A 16,640-nucleotide genomic window follows, 5' to 3' on the forward strand; every position below is an offset into this window, starting at 1 on the left:
TCCGCTCTGCGCTCAGCTGCTCCGGCCGTGGCAGCTCTTACCTCTGTGTGCAAGTCTATGCAGGGCAGCAGACGGGGTTCAGGCTGTCAGCCCTCCCGTGAGCACGGGAACGGCGCTGCATGGAGCAGCCCGAGGCTGCCCTCGTGTGGCTGGAGGAGAGGCAGAAAGAAAAGTAACGCGAGCAGATCTATTCGTGCTGTGGGGCTCCATAGAGCGCTGTGTGAGCTGCCCGACCCGGCCCCTGCGCTGTGCGTCCCTTGGCTGCAGGCGGTTCACGAGCCGCCATGTGCTCCCGCCTCCCCACCCCCCCGCGCTCCCAGCACGCACTGCGCTGCAACGGTAACGTAGCGCCGTGACGTGACGTGCGCTGCGGGATGACGTCACACGCACTACAAACTTCGTCCGAGCGCGTGGCCCCGCCTCTTTTGCCCCGCTTCCGTTTCCGGGTGATGCGACCGTCATGGCGGTGCTGGCGGCCAACCCCAACAACCCCGTGGTGTTCTTCGATGTCACCATCGGCGGGCAGGTGAGCGCCACGCAGCCTCCCCTGCTTGGGATCCCCGGGGGGCGGAGGCCGGGCAGGGGAGCGGCGGGTGGGAGCTGAGCGGCGCTGCGGCGGGCTGTGCGGGGCTGAGCCGGCTGTGTGTGTGTCTGTGTCCGTAGGAGGTGGGCCGCATGAAGATCGAGCTGTTCGCTGACGTCGTGCCCAAAACCGCAGAGAACTTCAGGTGAGCAGCCGGCGGTGTGAGCGCAGCAGCGTCATGTGTTCAGTATTGCGCTATAAACCTCCTTACCGCCCCGTTCTGTGCCCCTGGCAGCAGCCGGCACAACACAGAAGCGAGCACAGCCTGCCCGCTGTGAGGCGCGGTGCCCGGCTCTGTGCACACCGACTTACAGCCTGTTAAACAGCTCGGCTTGCTCAGTACCTCCCCAAAGCTCCGTTGTGAAATGGAAGCACTGAGCGGTTCCCAATGATTCCCGTTTCATCCCCGCTGCAATAAGCCACATCCTGCATTCAGTGCCCGTTTGCTGAACGCCTCTTTTTCTGTTCTCAGAATCCAGAAGCGGTTTATGCTCATTTTTTCTGTGCTTTTCCTTTTCCAGGCAGTTTTGTACAGGTGAATTCAGGTACGTGGGTTATTTTCTCCTTTTATCTACCGTTGTCAGACAAGACCGGGCTGGGTGGTTGGAAAGGGCCCACCTGGAAGGTTTCCTTAATGAAATGGGGGGGATGCAGATGTCTGTACTGCAGATTGCAGTGGGATTCTTTTGAGGGGATGAAATGTTGCAAACAGCTGTGCCCATTAGGAACAGAAATTAGGATCCAGGGTGGGCTGAAGGAGGTGGGTTGGTAGGTGATGTGTTAGGCCAGCTCCTCATGTACAGGGCATCCCTTTGGGGGTGTGAACTCCTGGGAGGGTTTTGTGTTGGGATTTACTACGAGTTGTAATGATTTTCCTTTTTATTTCCTTGTAGGAAAGATGGCGTCCCTATAGGTTATAAAGGAAGCACTTTCCACAGGTGATACTTCAGCTTTTGTTGAGAGACTTAGTAGCAGTAGGTGGCTTTGGGTGTAGCTTCTGCTGTCTGCCCTTCGGGTGCTGTCAGATACTGTTAATGCTCACTGTAGGCTGTAGTGTTCGCAGACATTCACAAGACATTTTTTCTCCTGGGAACTAAGTATCATTTTCCTTTTTTAGGGTAATAAAGGATTTCATGATCCAAGGAGGTGACTTTGTAAATGTACGTACTACCGCGTTGCTTTTGTCTTTGTTCTATGCTGTACAGCATGCAACTCATCCTTCCCATGTTTTCTCCCTCTTAGCGGTATGCTGGTATAGCTGGGGGCTTTTCAAACTTGCAGAGGTTTTCTTTTCACTTTGTTGTCCTTCCTGTTTCTCCCGTCCCCCCAGGAAGAGGCAGAGAATCTCCGCTGTGTGTGTGAGAAGAGATGCTTAAGCACATAAACCAAGCAACCTATTCCAAGGGATACTACAAATCAAGTCAGGCTTAATAAAGAAAGCATATGTTAAGTGGAAAGGCAATGGAGATAGGCTGCAGCCAGACAGAGTAAATGGGGCTGAATCAAACTAAATCAACATAGGGAAATTGCTTTCAGAATGGTAAATTTAACTGACTGCGCTACACGTATCAGCCTGAATTGCTTCTGCAGCTTTCTCTGAAAGGTTCTTCACTGCCATTCTGCTGAAGGGTCTGGGTCCTTCTGGCAACGTACAGGAGTCTTTACAGTGCAGCAATTATGGACCACACCGCTGTGGTTTGTAAATCAAGTCTTGAGGTCTAAGTGCTTGTGTTTGTAGCAAGGGCAAAGCGTGTTGATTTGGCAGAAAGGAATGAAACATCTGAATGTATTTACCGCTGGTATATATGATGGCAATGCAGCATTAACACTGTGATTTTGCTTAGTTATTTCAAGTTCATGCTGCAAAAGTAAACACTGTGGCTGACTAATTGCCTCTCTTGTGCAGGGAGATGGCACTGGAGTAGCCAGTATATACAGGGGTCCTTTTGCAGATGAAAACTTCAAGCTGAAGCATTCTGCTCCTGGCCTGCTTTCTATGGTAAGTATGAAATGAAAGCTGATAGCTTTTGGTGTTTTCTCTCTGCCCTTTTCCTAACTTTATAGATTGTATTTGGCAGACAGTAGGAATCTGCAGTTGGCTGGGGGGTCTGAAAGACCTGTGTTCTAAGTACCAGTCAGAAGGTTGCTCGTGAAGTGAGTCCTGATCTTCCAGCATTCTTTCTTCTTACCTGTTGGAGTTCAGGAACACGTTTTGTTTGCTCAGCTTTCATAATGGCTCGATGATTGCAGATTTGGTACAGTGATGAGTGATGGGTCTTTTTCTTTCCTTATGCTTCTGTTGAACACTGACTTTTAGCAAGGAGGAAACAAAGACTGCAGAGTTTCAGAGCCACAGCAGTGTTAGCATGGAATCTTTTATAACGTTATTTCCCCAGTGTGATGTTGTAGCCAGTAAAGATGTTGTGTATTTGCACACTGTAGCGGGGCCTGACTTGATAATGCACCATGTCCAAGCACAGGTGCTTTCTTGCAAATGTCTGTCTTGTTTCCTTTGGTTTGTAAAGCAGTGAGCTTAATAAAAGGCATCTTGGCTAGTGATAAAGCAGCAGCTCTTTCTGCTGTGAGATGTCTGTGCCTTCAGCTTTGGGAAGTCCTAATTTGTATGCTTTGCATTTTGACGTTTTCAACCTGCAGGCAAACAGTGGTCCAAGTACTAACGGGTGTCAGTTCTTCATTACGTGCTCCAAGTGTGACTGGTTGGATGGAAAACACGTTGTGTTCGGTGAGTACCTGCCGTGCAGGCCTGGCATACAGACTCCTGGACAGTTTCTGTGGCACAGCTGCAAAAATAAGCAGCTGTGGACTGCTTGTTCCTTCCCCATCCATTGTGCCAGCAGAGGTATTTGTGCAGCCAGGTATTGAGATGCATCATTAGGAACGTTTTTTTTTTCTCAGCTTAACTTTAATCCAGGTCAGATCCTGGATTGTTGTATCGTTGTTAGTATATAAATCCTCTTGCCAGTGCAGGTGGGACAAGTGATGAAGGATGAAGGGATACCTTTCTGAAGGGGCTGGCATCCAAACGGAGCTTTCAGCTGGGTTTGTAGGTATGAGATGTGCTTTCAGAGGATGACTGACTTTTCTTGTACTGCCTCTAGAGCTGTAAGATTTTAAGGCCAGACCTTAAGCTCTTGTCCTGCTCACTTTTATCAGTTTAGAAAGCTGTGCCCAGACCTCTTCAGGAGGAGCAGGAACTGTATGTGGTGGGGAAGGCAGCAGAGATTAAAACACAACACTGAAGCGGGTGCGTTTTTTCCTTCTAGGTAAAATTGTTGATGGGCTGTTGGTAATGAGAAAAATCGAAGTAAGTGGAATTTGCTTGTTTTTCATGTGAGATCCATGTTGGAAAGTTGTGGGAGAGCAACGGTGGTTATTCTGTTCTCTCCTGTTTAATGAATGCCAGGGAATACTGCTGACAATAACGTGTTCATTGTAAGATAATAGGAAATCCCTTGTGACAAAGTCTATCATTGAGATTGACTTTGGGAATGCTGTGCCCCTGTGGATGCTGGTGAGGCTTTGAGCAGGGATTTTGTTCTCCTAGCTTGATTTGCAGCGCTTTGCATTTGTTCAGGAAGCTGAATTGAAAAGCTGTTCCATCAGACAGGAGTGTAAATCAGATCACTTCCGTGCCATTGCCTGGGATTATTCAGAGGATGCTAAATCATCAGTTCTGCTGATCTGTGATTGGCGTATCCAATTAGAAAAGTTAAACCAATCTTCTGATGATGAGCTACCAGGATAATGTGTGCTGATAAACAGGAGTGCATCGTGACTGGGTGTCACGGCAGGTTTAACAAAGAACAGTTACTGGCATCGTGGCACACTCCTGTTTTGGGGTAGGAAAACTAGGACCTCTGCCATTAGAGAATGCAGAAGGCAGAGCTGCCAACCATTAGGTACCACTGGGCTTGCTGTTTTCATGAGGTGTAATGCTGTGTATCTGTCTGTCCCCAGAACGTGCCCACAGGACCCAATAACAAGCCCAAGCTGCCGGTTGTGATCTCTCAGTGCGGGGAGATGTAAATCAATGGAGCAGGAATGGGGTAAGTCTCAGTCTTCTGAGGCATGCAGTGCAGCTGAACAGTGGTGGGTTTCTGCGCTCCTTACTGTTCTCTTTGACTTGTTTCCACGTTTCTATGAGCTCAGCTCTTAGAACTGTCAGAAAATACTGCTCTGGTAGCACAGTTTTTTTACCAGCTCAACTCCCTGCAACAGTTTCCCTTCAGGCTACATAAAGACCAAAGGCAGCACTAGAGGGAAAGGATTTTGTGGCTGCAGTCTGAGGGAAGATGGAGTCAGCCCTGCTTTGGGTGGGGTTACACTGCCTTGAAGCCTCAGCTTCAGGAAGTAGTGGATGAATTCAGCTACTCATGCAGGAGGGAGTGGAGGGGTCATTAACCTGCAGCTAAGTGCCCTCTCCTGTTGCTACAGGAAGCAGAGCATCCATGTGAGGTGCAGACAGGGATCAGGAACAGTGCTGCAGAGAGGACTCAAGCCTTCCTGCTCTCTGCAGCCATAGAGCAGCTACTGTGGGAGGGCTGCGTTCATTCAGAAGTACACCGCTGTCCTCAAAGGGAAATGTTTCCAGCATTGCCCAGGCTTCATTTTGGTTAAACCAAATAGGTGCAGGGCTGAGCTCAGACTAACACAGAGTCTGTTGGCGTTCTTCACTATAAAAGCACCACAAGCATTTAAGCAAATCAGATTTCAATGTGTCAGGCTGCAGCTTATCAAAAATCTGCTGTATGAGCCGTTTGGTTGCTGACTTGTCAAATTTCAGCAGGCAGGCAATGACAAAAACACTCCAGTTTTTAACCGTCCTTTATATGATTTCCAAAGATGTCTGCTATTACCCACAAAGACATCCCTGCTGGCATGGGAAAGCCTTTCAGATCTGCAGTGCTTCATATACTTCTGTTTGATGAAGTGACAGCATGGAATGCGATCACTCGGTACTTCTCCTGGTGTTTGTAGGCTTTTGGAGATGGGGACAGCTTTCTCGATAGTCTTTCTTGCTGATGGAAAGAGCTGTGCTGGTGGGCTGGGTCCCCTTTAGGACTGTCCTTAGGCTCAGACCTGTCGGTCATTTTTCTTTAGAGCCTTTATGTGTGATCTGAAGTCAACATCTAGCTGACTATCTTCAGTTCTAGGCATCTGCTTGCTTCCTAGCCACATCTTAGGGAACATCTTTCTGCACACTGCTGCCTTTCAGCTGCCTCTTGACAGGAATGGGGTCCCTCTCCCCCAGTTTCAGACAGTTCAATGAGTTATTTGTAAAGATCCTTTAAAATCAGCTCAGAGAAACAGGCAATTCTGGTTATTAATCCAGAGCCAGATGCAGGTGTCTGGATTGGAGACAGGTTTGACATGAGCTGATGCATGCCAGCAGGTAGTGCACAGTTCAACACCCAGTGCTGCTGTTGTGGGATGCTGAAGGTGGCTGCTGAGCATCCGGGACTGTTTGTTCTCCTTTGTTTCAGTGCTCCCTTGTGGGTGGACAGGCCTTTGCTAGCTCCATGCAGCTCCAGACAGTTTCCCCACTGTCCCGGTTCTCCTCACAGATGTGCTCCTGAAATCACTAAATAATTGGAATATATCTTCTTTTTTTTAAAGTATGTTGAAATGTAAATAAAGGATTTTGTTAAATATGTGCGTAGTGGGTATCAGTAAACATGTTTGGGAGCGGATTCTTTGGGCAAAAAGGCGTGCTGCTTTCACTGTGCTGCGTGCATTGCCCCTGGCTGATTCAGTAGAGAACGTTTCCTGTGTGTGGTGGTGAGAGGCATTGCTTCAGGGCATTGCTAAGGGGAAAGCAGGGATGAAAGGAACACACCTGAGCTGTGCTGTGAGGCTGCCTGGCAGAGAAGTTCTGGGGGATGTCCTGAATCTTTCTACATGCAACTTTACTGAAGCACAGGACAGGATAAAGGCGTGATGGGCAGGATTTTCTAGGCTCTGGGATGAGGTCAGTTCTGCTGTTAGCCCTCACCTGGCACATTCTGGGCCAAAAGGCATCGGGCTCCTTTAAGCCATGGGTGTTAGAAGGGCGTTAGTAGAAGGCATTTAGTCTAGCAAGCAGAGAATGAGCGTGTTGTAGAATCCAGGGCTCCAGAGTGGTTGCAGAGAAGAGAGGTGAGGCTGCAGGTTTGTGGTAAACCTGTCACTGTCAGACAGGGATTGCAAGCTGGCCTGCTGGGCAGCTTGAAGTCGCCCTTTGTGGGTGCTGGGCACCAAGGTGAGTTCCCTCTGCAGCATTCTCAGTCTGTGCTGTCATGTGCAGTTGTTTTGTCCCATCCCAACCTGCTTCATGATCTTTGCCTGAGGTGCAGTGTGTGGGGCTGTCTGAGGGAGGTGTGGTCTGATGCTGATGTGTGATCCTTGTAGGCATGCTTTGGTGTCATCTATGTCACAGCTGTTTGAAATCATTAGGACAGGCTGTGGGATTGCACAGCTGCTGAGAACACTTGCACTTTATTCTCTCCTGCTCAGCATGTCTCACTTGTACCTGCGGTATGTGGGGTGATGAAGGAAACAAAGCAGACCATCCCATTCCCATCCTGGCTTTGTGCAGCCAAGATTTCTCCTAGGAGACAAGGGTTGAAAATTCCTCACGTGGAGGAGAAAACGACCCAGTTAGCAGCTGTGAGGTGAGCAAAGAGGAGACGTTCAGCTGTTGCATGTGCTCAGGGAATACACCTAGATGCCACCTCCTATGGTGTTTAGGCATGAGCTCGGCTCCACGTGGCTCAGAGGAGCTCTGCCTCCAGCTGCAGTGCTGAGGTTCACAGGTCTGGCTGTGGGTACAAATTCACTCTGCTTCCTCACCAGCCTATTTCTGGGTCCAGGCTCATTTTCTCAGCCTGATGTATTTATATCACTGTGACCAGCCGGTTGTACTTCCTGCACAGCAGGGCTCACAGCTTCCCTGCATTCCTATCTAACAGCGGTCAATCCATTACAACCTCTTGAAAGTTGTTGCAGTGGTTAATGATATCCTGTTCCATTTGGACACCCAATGTGTTGAGTATCACCGTGGGCCGTGCCGTTCCTTATTTGCTGGCTGGAAATCCTCTCCAACACCTTCATGGCGGGCTTTAATTTCCCGTGATGAAGTCACCCTTCAGTCATGTGTGAAGCAATGAACGTGCTGCAGAGCGGATGGTCCTTATCCTCTGTGAGCTCCAGCAGCTTCCTCTGGCTGTGGGTATCGCAGCTGGAGGCGGTTTGTCTGTTACTCAGCTGAACGTCACGGCCATCAGCAGGGCTCGCTCACATTGCAGCCCGCCGTAAGCTCCCCGAGGCACGGAGGTGTCGCTGGGAAAAGCCTCATTAAATCCAGGCTCTGAACAGCCCTCGGAGCTGCGGCCGCGGCCTGGCTCTTAAGGAGCTCAATTAGAGGCGTCTGCCTTGAGGAAATACTCGGCTGTAATGAGAGCGGCGCCTCCGCAGCTGTGCTGTCCCCGTAGCTGTGCTGTCCCCGCGGCTCCGGGCGCCACAGCTCGTGGCTCCTCGTGGCCGTTCGCTCTGTCGGGCAGCTGCCGGCCGCGCGCCGAACGGACACCGGGGCCAACGGCGGCCGCGCCGCGTGGCCGCGCACGCTGCCCCCGCCGGGCCCGCAGCGCCGCGACCTCGGCCCCCTCGGCGGCGGCGGCCAATCAGAGCTCGGAGGCGGGGCGCGGAGGTAGGCGGGAGGAAAAAGGAGCCCAGCAACCGCCGGCTGCGCGGCCAATAGAAGCGCGGGGATGAGGAAAGGCAGGCGGCTCGACCAACGGGCGCTCGGGGAACGGCTCCTGCCGGGAGGGGAAGGGCAGACGGGATTGGTTCGCCGAGTGACGGGCGGGGCGAACGACCAATACCGTCGCGCGCGGGCGGGGCGCGCGGGGTGGCTAGCCGGTGCGGGCCGCCATTGTGGCCAGTTCGATCGGTATCGGGAGCGGAGAGCGGAGCTCAGCGAGCCCGGAGCAGGGAGCAGCCCCCCCACGGCCGGCCTCAGTCACCATCACACCGCGGGAGGCGGCGCAAACAGCCAGTCACCACCACCGTCCGCACCGAACAGCCGCCGCCATGAGCAGCGAGGCCGAGACCCAGCCGCCCGCCGCCCCCGTCCCCGCGGCGGCCCCCGCCGCCGCCCCCGCCGACTCCAAACCCAACGGCGGCAGCGGGAACGGGAGCGGCGGCCTGGCCTCGGCGGCGCCTCCCGCCGGCGGGGACAAGAAGGTCATCGGTGAGGGAGGGGTCGGGCCGCGGGGCGGGGGGCGGGGGGGATGGCCCGGACGGTCGGCGCTGCGCCCCTTCCCCCCCCCCCGCCTCCATCTCCTCACATCCATCCCCACCCCGGGGCTGCGCGCGCTTCCTCACGGCGCGGCGCGCGCCCCCCTGACACCGCGGCGGCCGTTGTGCGCGCGCCCGCTCCCCCTTCCCCGCCCCCCCCCCTCCCGCCCCCCGACACTCCGCGCGCGCGCCGCTCGCCGCCGGGCCCCGCGTGTCGGCGGGTGGGGGCGGGGCGGCGCGGCTCAAGATGTCCGCCACGCGGGGCCTTTGTGTGCGCCGCCCCGCCACGTGCCGCGCCTGACGCCGCGCCCCGCGCTCTCTTGTCCCCCCTCGGCCCCTTCTCTCCCAGCAACGAAGGTTTTGGGAACAGTGAAATGGTTCAACGTACGGAACGGTTACGGCTTCATCAACAGGTGAGCGGGGCGGCCGCGGGGATGGGAGCGTGGGGGGGGGGGAAGGGTGGGCGCGTTCATCCGGGCCGAGCTTTGGGGCCTCGCCCCGCGGTGGCGTGGCCCGCGTTAAGGCCTTTCCTGCTTCCCGGCGCGGTGCTGCAGGCTGTCAGCGCGCTGTGGCGCTTGTTTAAACCTCCGCGTGAAGTTGAGCCGTTCAGGCTGCGAGGAGTTAGGCAGAGGAATGGCTGAGCTTCGATGGGAGTCACGCAGCTGGGAAGGAACGGCTGTGCACATCAGTGCAGGTTGGGGGCTGAGCTGCTGAGAGGATATCTGCAGTGAGGGACCGGGATGTCCTGGTGGCCAACGGGGTGACTATAAACCAGGAAGGTCAGCGGCACCCCACAGAGCGTGGTTAGAAAGGTGAGGAGGTTCTCCTCCCCTCTGCTCTGCCCTGGGGAGGCCACATCTGGAGCACTGGGCCCAGTGCTGGGCTGAATAGTGAGTCAGGGCTGACCAGTTCAAGGCAGGCAGGGAAATGCTGTCAGAGCCCAGTGGAGGGCTACAGAGAGATTGGTGTTTGGAGCATCTCTTGTATGAGGAAAGGCTGAAAGGGGATCTTATCACTGCTTCTAAAGTGCAGGAGTCAAGTCCGTGGGGGGCAGGCTGTTTTTGGTGGTGTGCAGCAGCAGAGCAAGAGGCAGTGGACAGCAGCTGGAACACAGGAAGTTCCATACTAGCACAAAACTTTACTGTCAGAGTGGTGGAGCAGTCAGCCCAGAGTTGTGCTTAGTTCTCTGCAGGTGTTAAAGACCAACAAGGATAACCAGCTGTGTGACCTGTGCTGGGGAACACAGCAGGAGGTTGGACTTATCTCTAGAGATCCCTTCTGACCCATACAGTTCTGTGATTATGTGATGTCCAGTGGCACTGATGCCTAAAAGGAGGGAGGTGCTCCTCAGAAAGCTGTAAGCATGTGAGGAAACGTGCAAGATTTCTTGTCCATCACAAGACCACAGACTGGAAGGAGGCCTTGAGAAACGTGCTGTCGGGATTTTTTCTCTGACAGCAGCTGATTTAGAGAATGGTTCTTCCCCCAGTCAGTTTGGGGTGCCTGCAGGTGGTGGTGGTTCTGCAGAAGCCGCGTTTTTCTATGTGGTGTTGTCATGGAACAACCCTGGAGGATGGTCCACTGCCAGGTACCTGGGATGCAGAAGGCCCCAGGGCAGCACTGTTTCCTGCTGGAGGTCACTGCTGCTTCTCTCCTGTGTGACAGCACGTGGCTCTGAGGAGTAGGGAAGTGCTGTGTGAGTTCCATCAAGTTACCACACTGAAGAAAGATACATGAAATCCACTGTCACAGGGTTTGACAGGAGGAGGCTGGGGAATCCTCCAGGGAAGCAAGTGTTGGTACCGATGCTTTCAGGAAAGTTTGGACTAAATGTCATCTTTTCATTTCTCTGTTATACTGTGGGCTGGTCTTAAGCCTCTGAGCTCCCTGGCTGACTGGTGAGCAGCTTTAAAGCCTTGCCCAGTGTGCGTTCTCCACGTGGTGTTTGAGTGTCAGGTGTCAAACAGCTGTCAGAGCTGCTGCTGCAGCATCACTGCTCCTGGAGGTGCATGCACAGCTACAGGTCACTAACTGCCTCTGGGAGGGTTTTTTCCTGTTTCACTCATAGCTGGAACGCTGCTACATGAGTCAAGTGTGGAAGTAGGAGCAGCTAGTTAAGACATCTGAATGGCTTCCCCACTCATATTAGTTTGGCATCTGTTTAATCCCTGAGGATGCTGTTCCTAATGAGAAACGCAGCGTGAGCTCCTGTTATCAAGAGATGAGAACTGAGCTGGAGCACATTTCCCCTGCTCCCAGATACCTCAGACTCACCACAAGGGAAGCTGCAGGAGCTTTGTTGGGGTCTGCTTGCAGCTGACGTTGGCTTTGGTTGTAGTCTGTTGGTGTGTGTTAGTATTAAGTACGTTTATTATTCCTTTCTGAAATATTAGCTTGAATTCTGTCAGTTGTTTCTTGCGGTTGTCAATGAAACAAATGAATATGCAGGCTGTCGAGTTGCTTGTTGCCATCATTGGGGCTGCACACTGATACCTGGCTTTGTATTCACAGCTTTGCTGTGTTTTCTTAATCACTGCTTGCTCTCCTGATTTTTATTATTATTTTTTGCAAGAGATTAAAGGTGCTGAGAGCATCATCTTGCACCAGGACTCTGAGTGCCTCACCAGGCCTTCAGAATGGGCACCTCCTGTTGTGCCTCCTGTCTTATTTGCAAAGTGCTGATGGTTATTCCCTCGCCATCCGTGTGGCAGCTCATGTGCTGCTCCTAGATGGACTTAGTACAGAAATCCTGTGGCAGACACTGGATTTTACAATTAACCAGGAGGGTTTTTAACAAATGGCATCTCCACCTTGATCAGCTTCAGCGTAACTGAGTCATTTACTGAGCCAGAACTCCTCCAATGGGACCTGTGATGTAGAAAGGGCTTTAAATGAAATGAGGAGCAGCTGACATGCTTGTAGGAATGGGGCTTGGGAGGAGTGCAGAGCATCCACACTTGAAGAGCGTGGATGGTGAGTGCTTAGCACTGCATTTGTTGGGAGCACAGTAAGAACTGAGACTGAAGGTGAGTGCTGGGCTTCCCTCAAGGCCCTCAGTTGGAACATGTGAGATCTCGTGTTGTGTTTGTCAGAGTTAGGCTTTTCAAGAGCTGTGCTGCCTCCTGAGGATCGCCGCCTTTAGCCCTTTGGATGAACTGTTTTCCATCAGCTCTGAGCTCTGTAGTACTTGCAGGTGTCAGTTCCATAAGGAAATGGGTGTGTGGTGCTGGTACTGTGTGACAGGGCAGCTGTAACTTGGATTGAGTTGTTCACAGAGTTGTTATTGCCGTGTGTTAAAGGCACAGTGAGGAGTGACTGGCTTTAAATGAGTCCAGTTTTGAGCACTGCAGCGCTAGCTGTGCCTATAATATGTATTCTAGGAAATAAAAGGCACTCAGCAGTTGATTCATTGGTCTGTGGAATGACTTGAACTGACACTGCAGCGAGGCTCAGCTGGTGTGATGTGAGCCTGAGGGCCGGGCCGCAGGCAGCTTGTGAGTGCTGAGCACAGCTCTGCAGCAGTGTGGAGACAGTTGGGGCTGCGCTGTGTAACTGTGGAGCAGGAAGCTCCCTGTGCCCTGCTTGTCTGTTAGCCACGCTGCTGCCCTCGTGGAACGCTCATCATTACAGCCTGCAGGAAATGGAGCTGGGGACGCAGGCTGTGAGTGCTGCTTTTCATAGCCTGTGATGTCACATCTTCCACTGTGCTATCCCAAGTGATGGGCTGCCTGCTGTCAGGTGCTTTTCCTACGAGCCTCTGTTGGTGGGAGATGAACAGCAGGGGGATACGTGGGGAGGGAGGAAAAAACATTTGCATGAGTGGCGGGATGTCAGCAGGTATTCTGCACCTCGCACAGGTCCCCAACAAAGTGTTTCTTTGAAGCAGCCTCCTCTTAGAGCAGGCTGAGCAGTGCAGAGCTGACCGCTGCTTGTCCCGGTGCTTCCCTGCTTTCACCTCACCCCTAAACAACTGAATTTGAAGCTGGGCCCTCACACAGCTTGTCTCACATCTGATTTTCTGTTTGGTGCTGTCTTACAGGAATGACACCAAGGAAGATGTGTTTGTCCATCAGGTAAGATGGGCTGGGAACTGAAACGTGTTACCTCTTTGAAATGTGCTGTGCATGACCTTAGCCAAGTGGGTTGGAGGGGAAGGCAGAGCTGTGACACTTCGCTGCTAGGTTTACACGTCAGGCGGGCTGCTTTCTCACGAGACGCTGTGCTCAGCTGTGGCAATAAGGTTTCCTGTCTCTCCCTAAAATCACTGCTTACGTGCTGAAACTTGTGGACATCTTTTGTGATGGATTTTATTCCCTTTAGGGAACAAATGGACCCAAGTTCTGTTGCTGGCATTAATTTGTGAAGTTGTTACACTTGTTAAGAAGTTTGCTGAGTAGAACGTGGCTGAGAACAGAACATTCACTCAGCTGTCAGAAATGCAGTCTGCTGCCCAGCAGCACAGGAAATAACTCCAAAAAAGCCCTTTTAATCAATGCATACACCTAATAAGAATGTTCAGAGTGCTTAGTGAGAAACTTCAGATGCAGTTTGCATTGTTTGGGAGCTATTTTGTATCTCTGACTGGACGCGTATGGGCAAATGGTCCTGGACAGCTGTAAGGCTGCACAGTGCTCCGGGTAGGCCAGAGCAGTAGTAAAGCACACTTTGAGTTTCCATTGTGGCTTAATGACCTGTCCAGGAGGATGTCTTAATAAATGGTTAGATTCAATCCCCCCAAAACACCAACACAAACTTGAGATGCACTGAGTAGCGTTTTCCTGTTGTGCCTGTGAATGTAACTGTGCCATATTACGTTGTCAGACTGCCATAAAGAAGAATAACCCCAGGAAGTACCTCCGCAGTGTAGGAGATGGAGAGACCGTGGAGTTTGATGTGGTTGAAGGAGAGAAGGTAAAGGCGTCTGGGGTGTTGGAGCATGCATGGAACCGCAGGTCTGTGGGCTTTGCTGTGGTGTTGTGGTTTGAGCAGATGCCTGACGACATCCAGGGAGATGAATGGTTGCTCATTGCTTTACAAATGGGGATGCAAATCGGTGCTGAATCACACCGGTTTGGTGCTCACTGCTTAATGCTCTCCCTGCTCCTCAGGGTGCGGAGGCAGCGAATGTGACAGGGCCTGGTGGCGTTCCAGTGCAAGGCAGCAAATACGCAGCAGACCGTAACCATTACAGACGATATCCGCGTCGCAGGGGTCCTCCACGCAACTACCAGCAAAACTACCAGAACAGTGAGAGTGGGGAGAAGAACGAAGGAGCAGAGAACATCCCGGAAGGCCAAGCCCAGCAGCGCCGTCCCTACCGCAGGCGGCGGTACCCACCTTACTACATGCGTAGGCCCTACGGGCGTCGACCACAATATTCCAACCCTCCCGTGCAGGGAGAGATAGTGGAGGTAACGCATGTGGTGTGGTTCCTTTGGAGCAGGGCGATAAAACGCAGCTCTGTGGATGCTCGCGATGTGCTCTGTAAGGCTTAGCAGTGAGATAAAAGGCCTGAGCAGATGTTGGCGTGGTGTTGGGTACAGCTGTTGAAAAGCAGTGTGTCAGATGTGCGTTAACTTCTGGCACGAGTCATTGGGCAAAGCTCTGTGTAGTGCGTGCTGTCGTGCACTGAGACCGCTTCTGCCTTGCAGCCCTCTGTGGGGTTTGACTGCGTGGCTAAGAGTGTTTGTTGCCTCGTGTCTTCCAGGGTGCTGACAACCAAGGTGCAGGAGAACAAGGCAGACCAGTCAGGCAGAACATGTATCGAGGTTACAGACCACGATTCCGCAGGTATGCTGCAGATCAGCTCTTGCTTGAGCTTTGTGCTCTAGCAACACAGCCAGGACATCGCAGTGCTCAGATGCTGCATCGTTAAAGCCCAGCTTGACTTTCAGGGGTCCTCCTCGTCAAAGACAGCCCAGAGAGGATGGAAACGAAGAAGATAAAGAGAACCAAGGGGATGAGACCCAAGGTCAGCAGCCACCTCAACGTCGGTACCGTCGTAACTTCAACTACAGACGCAGACGCCCTGAGAACCCTAAACCACAAGATGGCAAAGAGACGAAGACAGCCGAACCACCAGCTGAGAACACGTCCGCTCCCGAGGCCGAGCAGGGCGGGGCTGAGTAAATACCGGCTTAACATCTCTACCATCATCCGGGTACGTGTTGGGGTGTGCTGGAGGTGTGAGCGGACACTGGGCTCTTTTGGGATGCTTCCCTCTGAGTTCTGCTCGTGCTGATGCGTGTTGGAACTGCGCTGCTTTGCTGGCTCTGCAGAACAGGACTGTGAGCTTCTGCTGTGCAATGTGCTGGTTAACGGTGAGGGCTCTGCTACCGGGCTTTAATTTTCCCTGGTGGAATAAATGCATAGAATATTGCTAAGCTTTAAACCTCAATTGCTCTCTGCTATGATAGTTCACCCACAAGAAGCATTTTGATGCTGGTATGGTGACCTGAAAGCATTCTGCTCGGAGATCTTCAGGCTTGCCAGCATTGTGGCTTTGGTTGCCCTGCCCCGAGGGCTGGGTGGTTGGCTTTACCACCTCTCCACATCCGTTTCTTGTAAATAGGTGTTGAATTTGCAGGAGCATTTTGGTAGGAGCTTCTCACCTGAGAAGGGCTTTACATGGTGGTGGAGGGGCTGCTCTGCAGGGCTGTGCTGGGCTGTGGCACTGCTTGTCTGCAGGGGTGCATGGAGGTCCCTGCTAAAAATGCTGTCATCAGAGCTATTTGCTCATGCTGTCTTACGTAGGCATTGGTTCTTTGCTTTCAAAGGCAGGCAGGTATTGGGGCAGGAGGGTCTGCTGAAGGTGTTAATGAGTGCCCTTTCTCCTGGGTCCCTCTGCACTGGCTTCTGATGGAAGCTGCCGGTTTCCATCACTGCAACGCAGGCTGATGGGAGAGCTGTGGCCGATAAGATTTGTGTGTGTGTGTGAAAATACAGCATGACTTTAAACTGTGGGTGAGCCTCGACAGGCTGAACACATCCACGTGACGCCACGTCTGAACATCTTTATTCCTCTTTCTTTCAGTTTAGTCATCAAAGAAAAGACTTAAAGAAATGAAGAAGAAAATGAAATTCCAGCAATAAGAAATGAACAAAAGAATTGGAACTGAAGACCTGAAGTGCTTGCTTTTTGCTGTTGACCAGATTACGAGAACTATCTGCATTATCTATGCAGCATGGGGTTTTTATTATTTTTACCTAAAGAAGTCTCCTTTTGGAAACAAGAAACGCGTTTTTTAAAAGTCTGTTTTTTCTCAATACACCTTTAAAGGTTTTTAAATTGTTTCATATATCTGGTCAAGTTGAGATTTTTAAGAACCTCATTTTTAATTTGTAAGAAAAGTACGCCTGATTTTTTCAAGTCAAACTGCAAGCATCTGTTAATAAAGGTCTTAAAGTTAAGCACCGCCTGCTCTCGGTTCATTCAGACCCACCTCTGGAAGCCGAGCGGTTCATTCAGTGCTCAGCAGTTGTGGATGTGAATATTGGAACCGCTGGGTTTGTGCCCTCGGCTCTATGCGGGGAAAGGCTGATGGGCAGAGGGAGGCTCCTCACCTGGAAGTGGTGCTTCCGTAGGAAAACGGGAGGAGCAGCGATGAATGCGCCGCTGTGTCTGCCCATGGACAGCTCAGCGCGCCCTGTGGCTTCCCCTCCTACCCACTAATGAGCGCTCTGCTTTTGTCATGTTAATGCTCTTCTAATTGCTTTCCGGTGTGCTCGAGCACCAGCCATTAGCGGCCCGATGCGTCTGGGT

The 16,640-nt window shown here is 52.2% G+C and overlaps 2 protein-coding genes across 3 annotated transcripts; both read left to right on the forward strand.

Moving 5' to 3' along the window:
• The first annotated feature begins 371 nt into the window (after window positions 1–371).
• PPIH (peptidylprolyl isomerase H) lies at window positions 372–6,255 on the forward strand. Its single transcript, XM_072354396.1, has 10 exons — window positions 372–526; window positions 664–728; window positions 1,105–1,128; window positions 1,477–1,521; window positions 1,701–1,743; window positions 2,490–2,582; window positions 3,239–3,326; window positions 3,868–3,908; window positions 4,562–4,650; window positions 6,088–6,255. The coding sequence occupies exons 1-9, from the start codon at window positions 461–463 to the stop codon at window positions 4,628–4,630; spliced, it is 534 nt and encodes a 177-aa protein (XP_072210497.1). The 5' UTR covers window positions 372–460; the 3' UTR covers window positions 4,631–4,650; window positions 6,088–6,255.
• Window positions 6,256–8,512: 2,257 nt separating this feature from the next.
• On the forward strand, window positions 8,513–16,288 carry YBX1 (Y-box binding protein 1). 2 transcript variants are annotated; one of them, XM_072354372.1, is made up of 8 exons: window positions 8,513–8,831; window positions 9,228–9,291; window positions 12,918–12,951; window positions 13,700–13,789; window positions 13,987–14,289; window positions 14,586–14,668; window positions 14,761–15,038; window positions 15,912–16,288. In XM_072354372.1, the coding sequence occupies exons 1-7, from the start codon at window positions 8,672–8,674 to the stop codon at window positions 15,005–15,007; spliced, it is 981 nt and encodes a 326-aa protein (XP_072210473.1). In that variant the 5' UTR covers window positions 8,513–8,671; the 3' UTR covers window positions 15,008–15,038; window positions 15,912–16,288. The 2 variants fall into 2 exon arrangements, with proteins under 2 accessions (XP_072210473.1, XP_072210474.1); XM_072354373.1 differs by having other exon boundaries at window positions 14,773–15,038.
• Window positions 16,289–16,640: the final 352 nt, after the last annotated feature.

This window comes from Excalfactoria chinensis, chromosome 20 (genome assembly GCF_039878825.1).
Source record: "Excalfactoria chinensis isolate bCotChi1 chromosome 20, bCotChi1.hap2, whole genome shotgun sequence".
Classification (NCBI taxonomy): Eukaryota; Metazoa; Chordata; class Aves; order Galliformes; family Phasianidae; genus Excalfactoria; species Excalfactoria chinensis.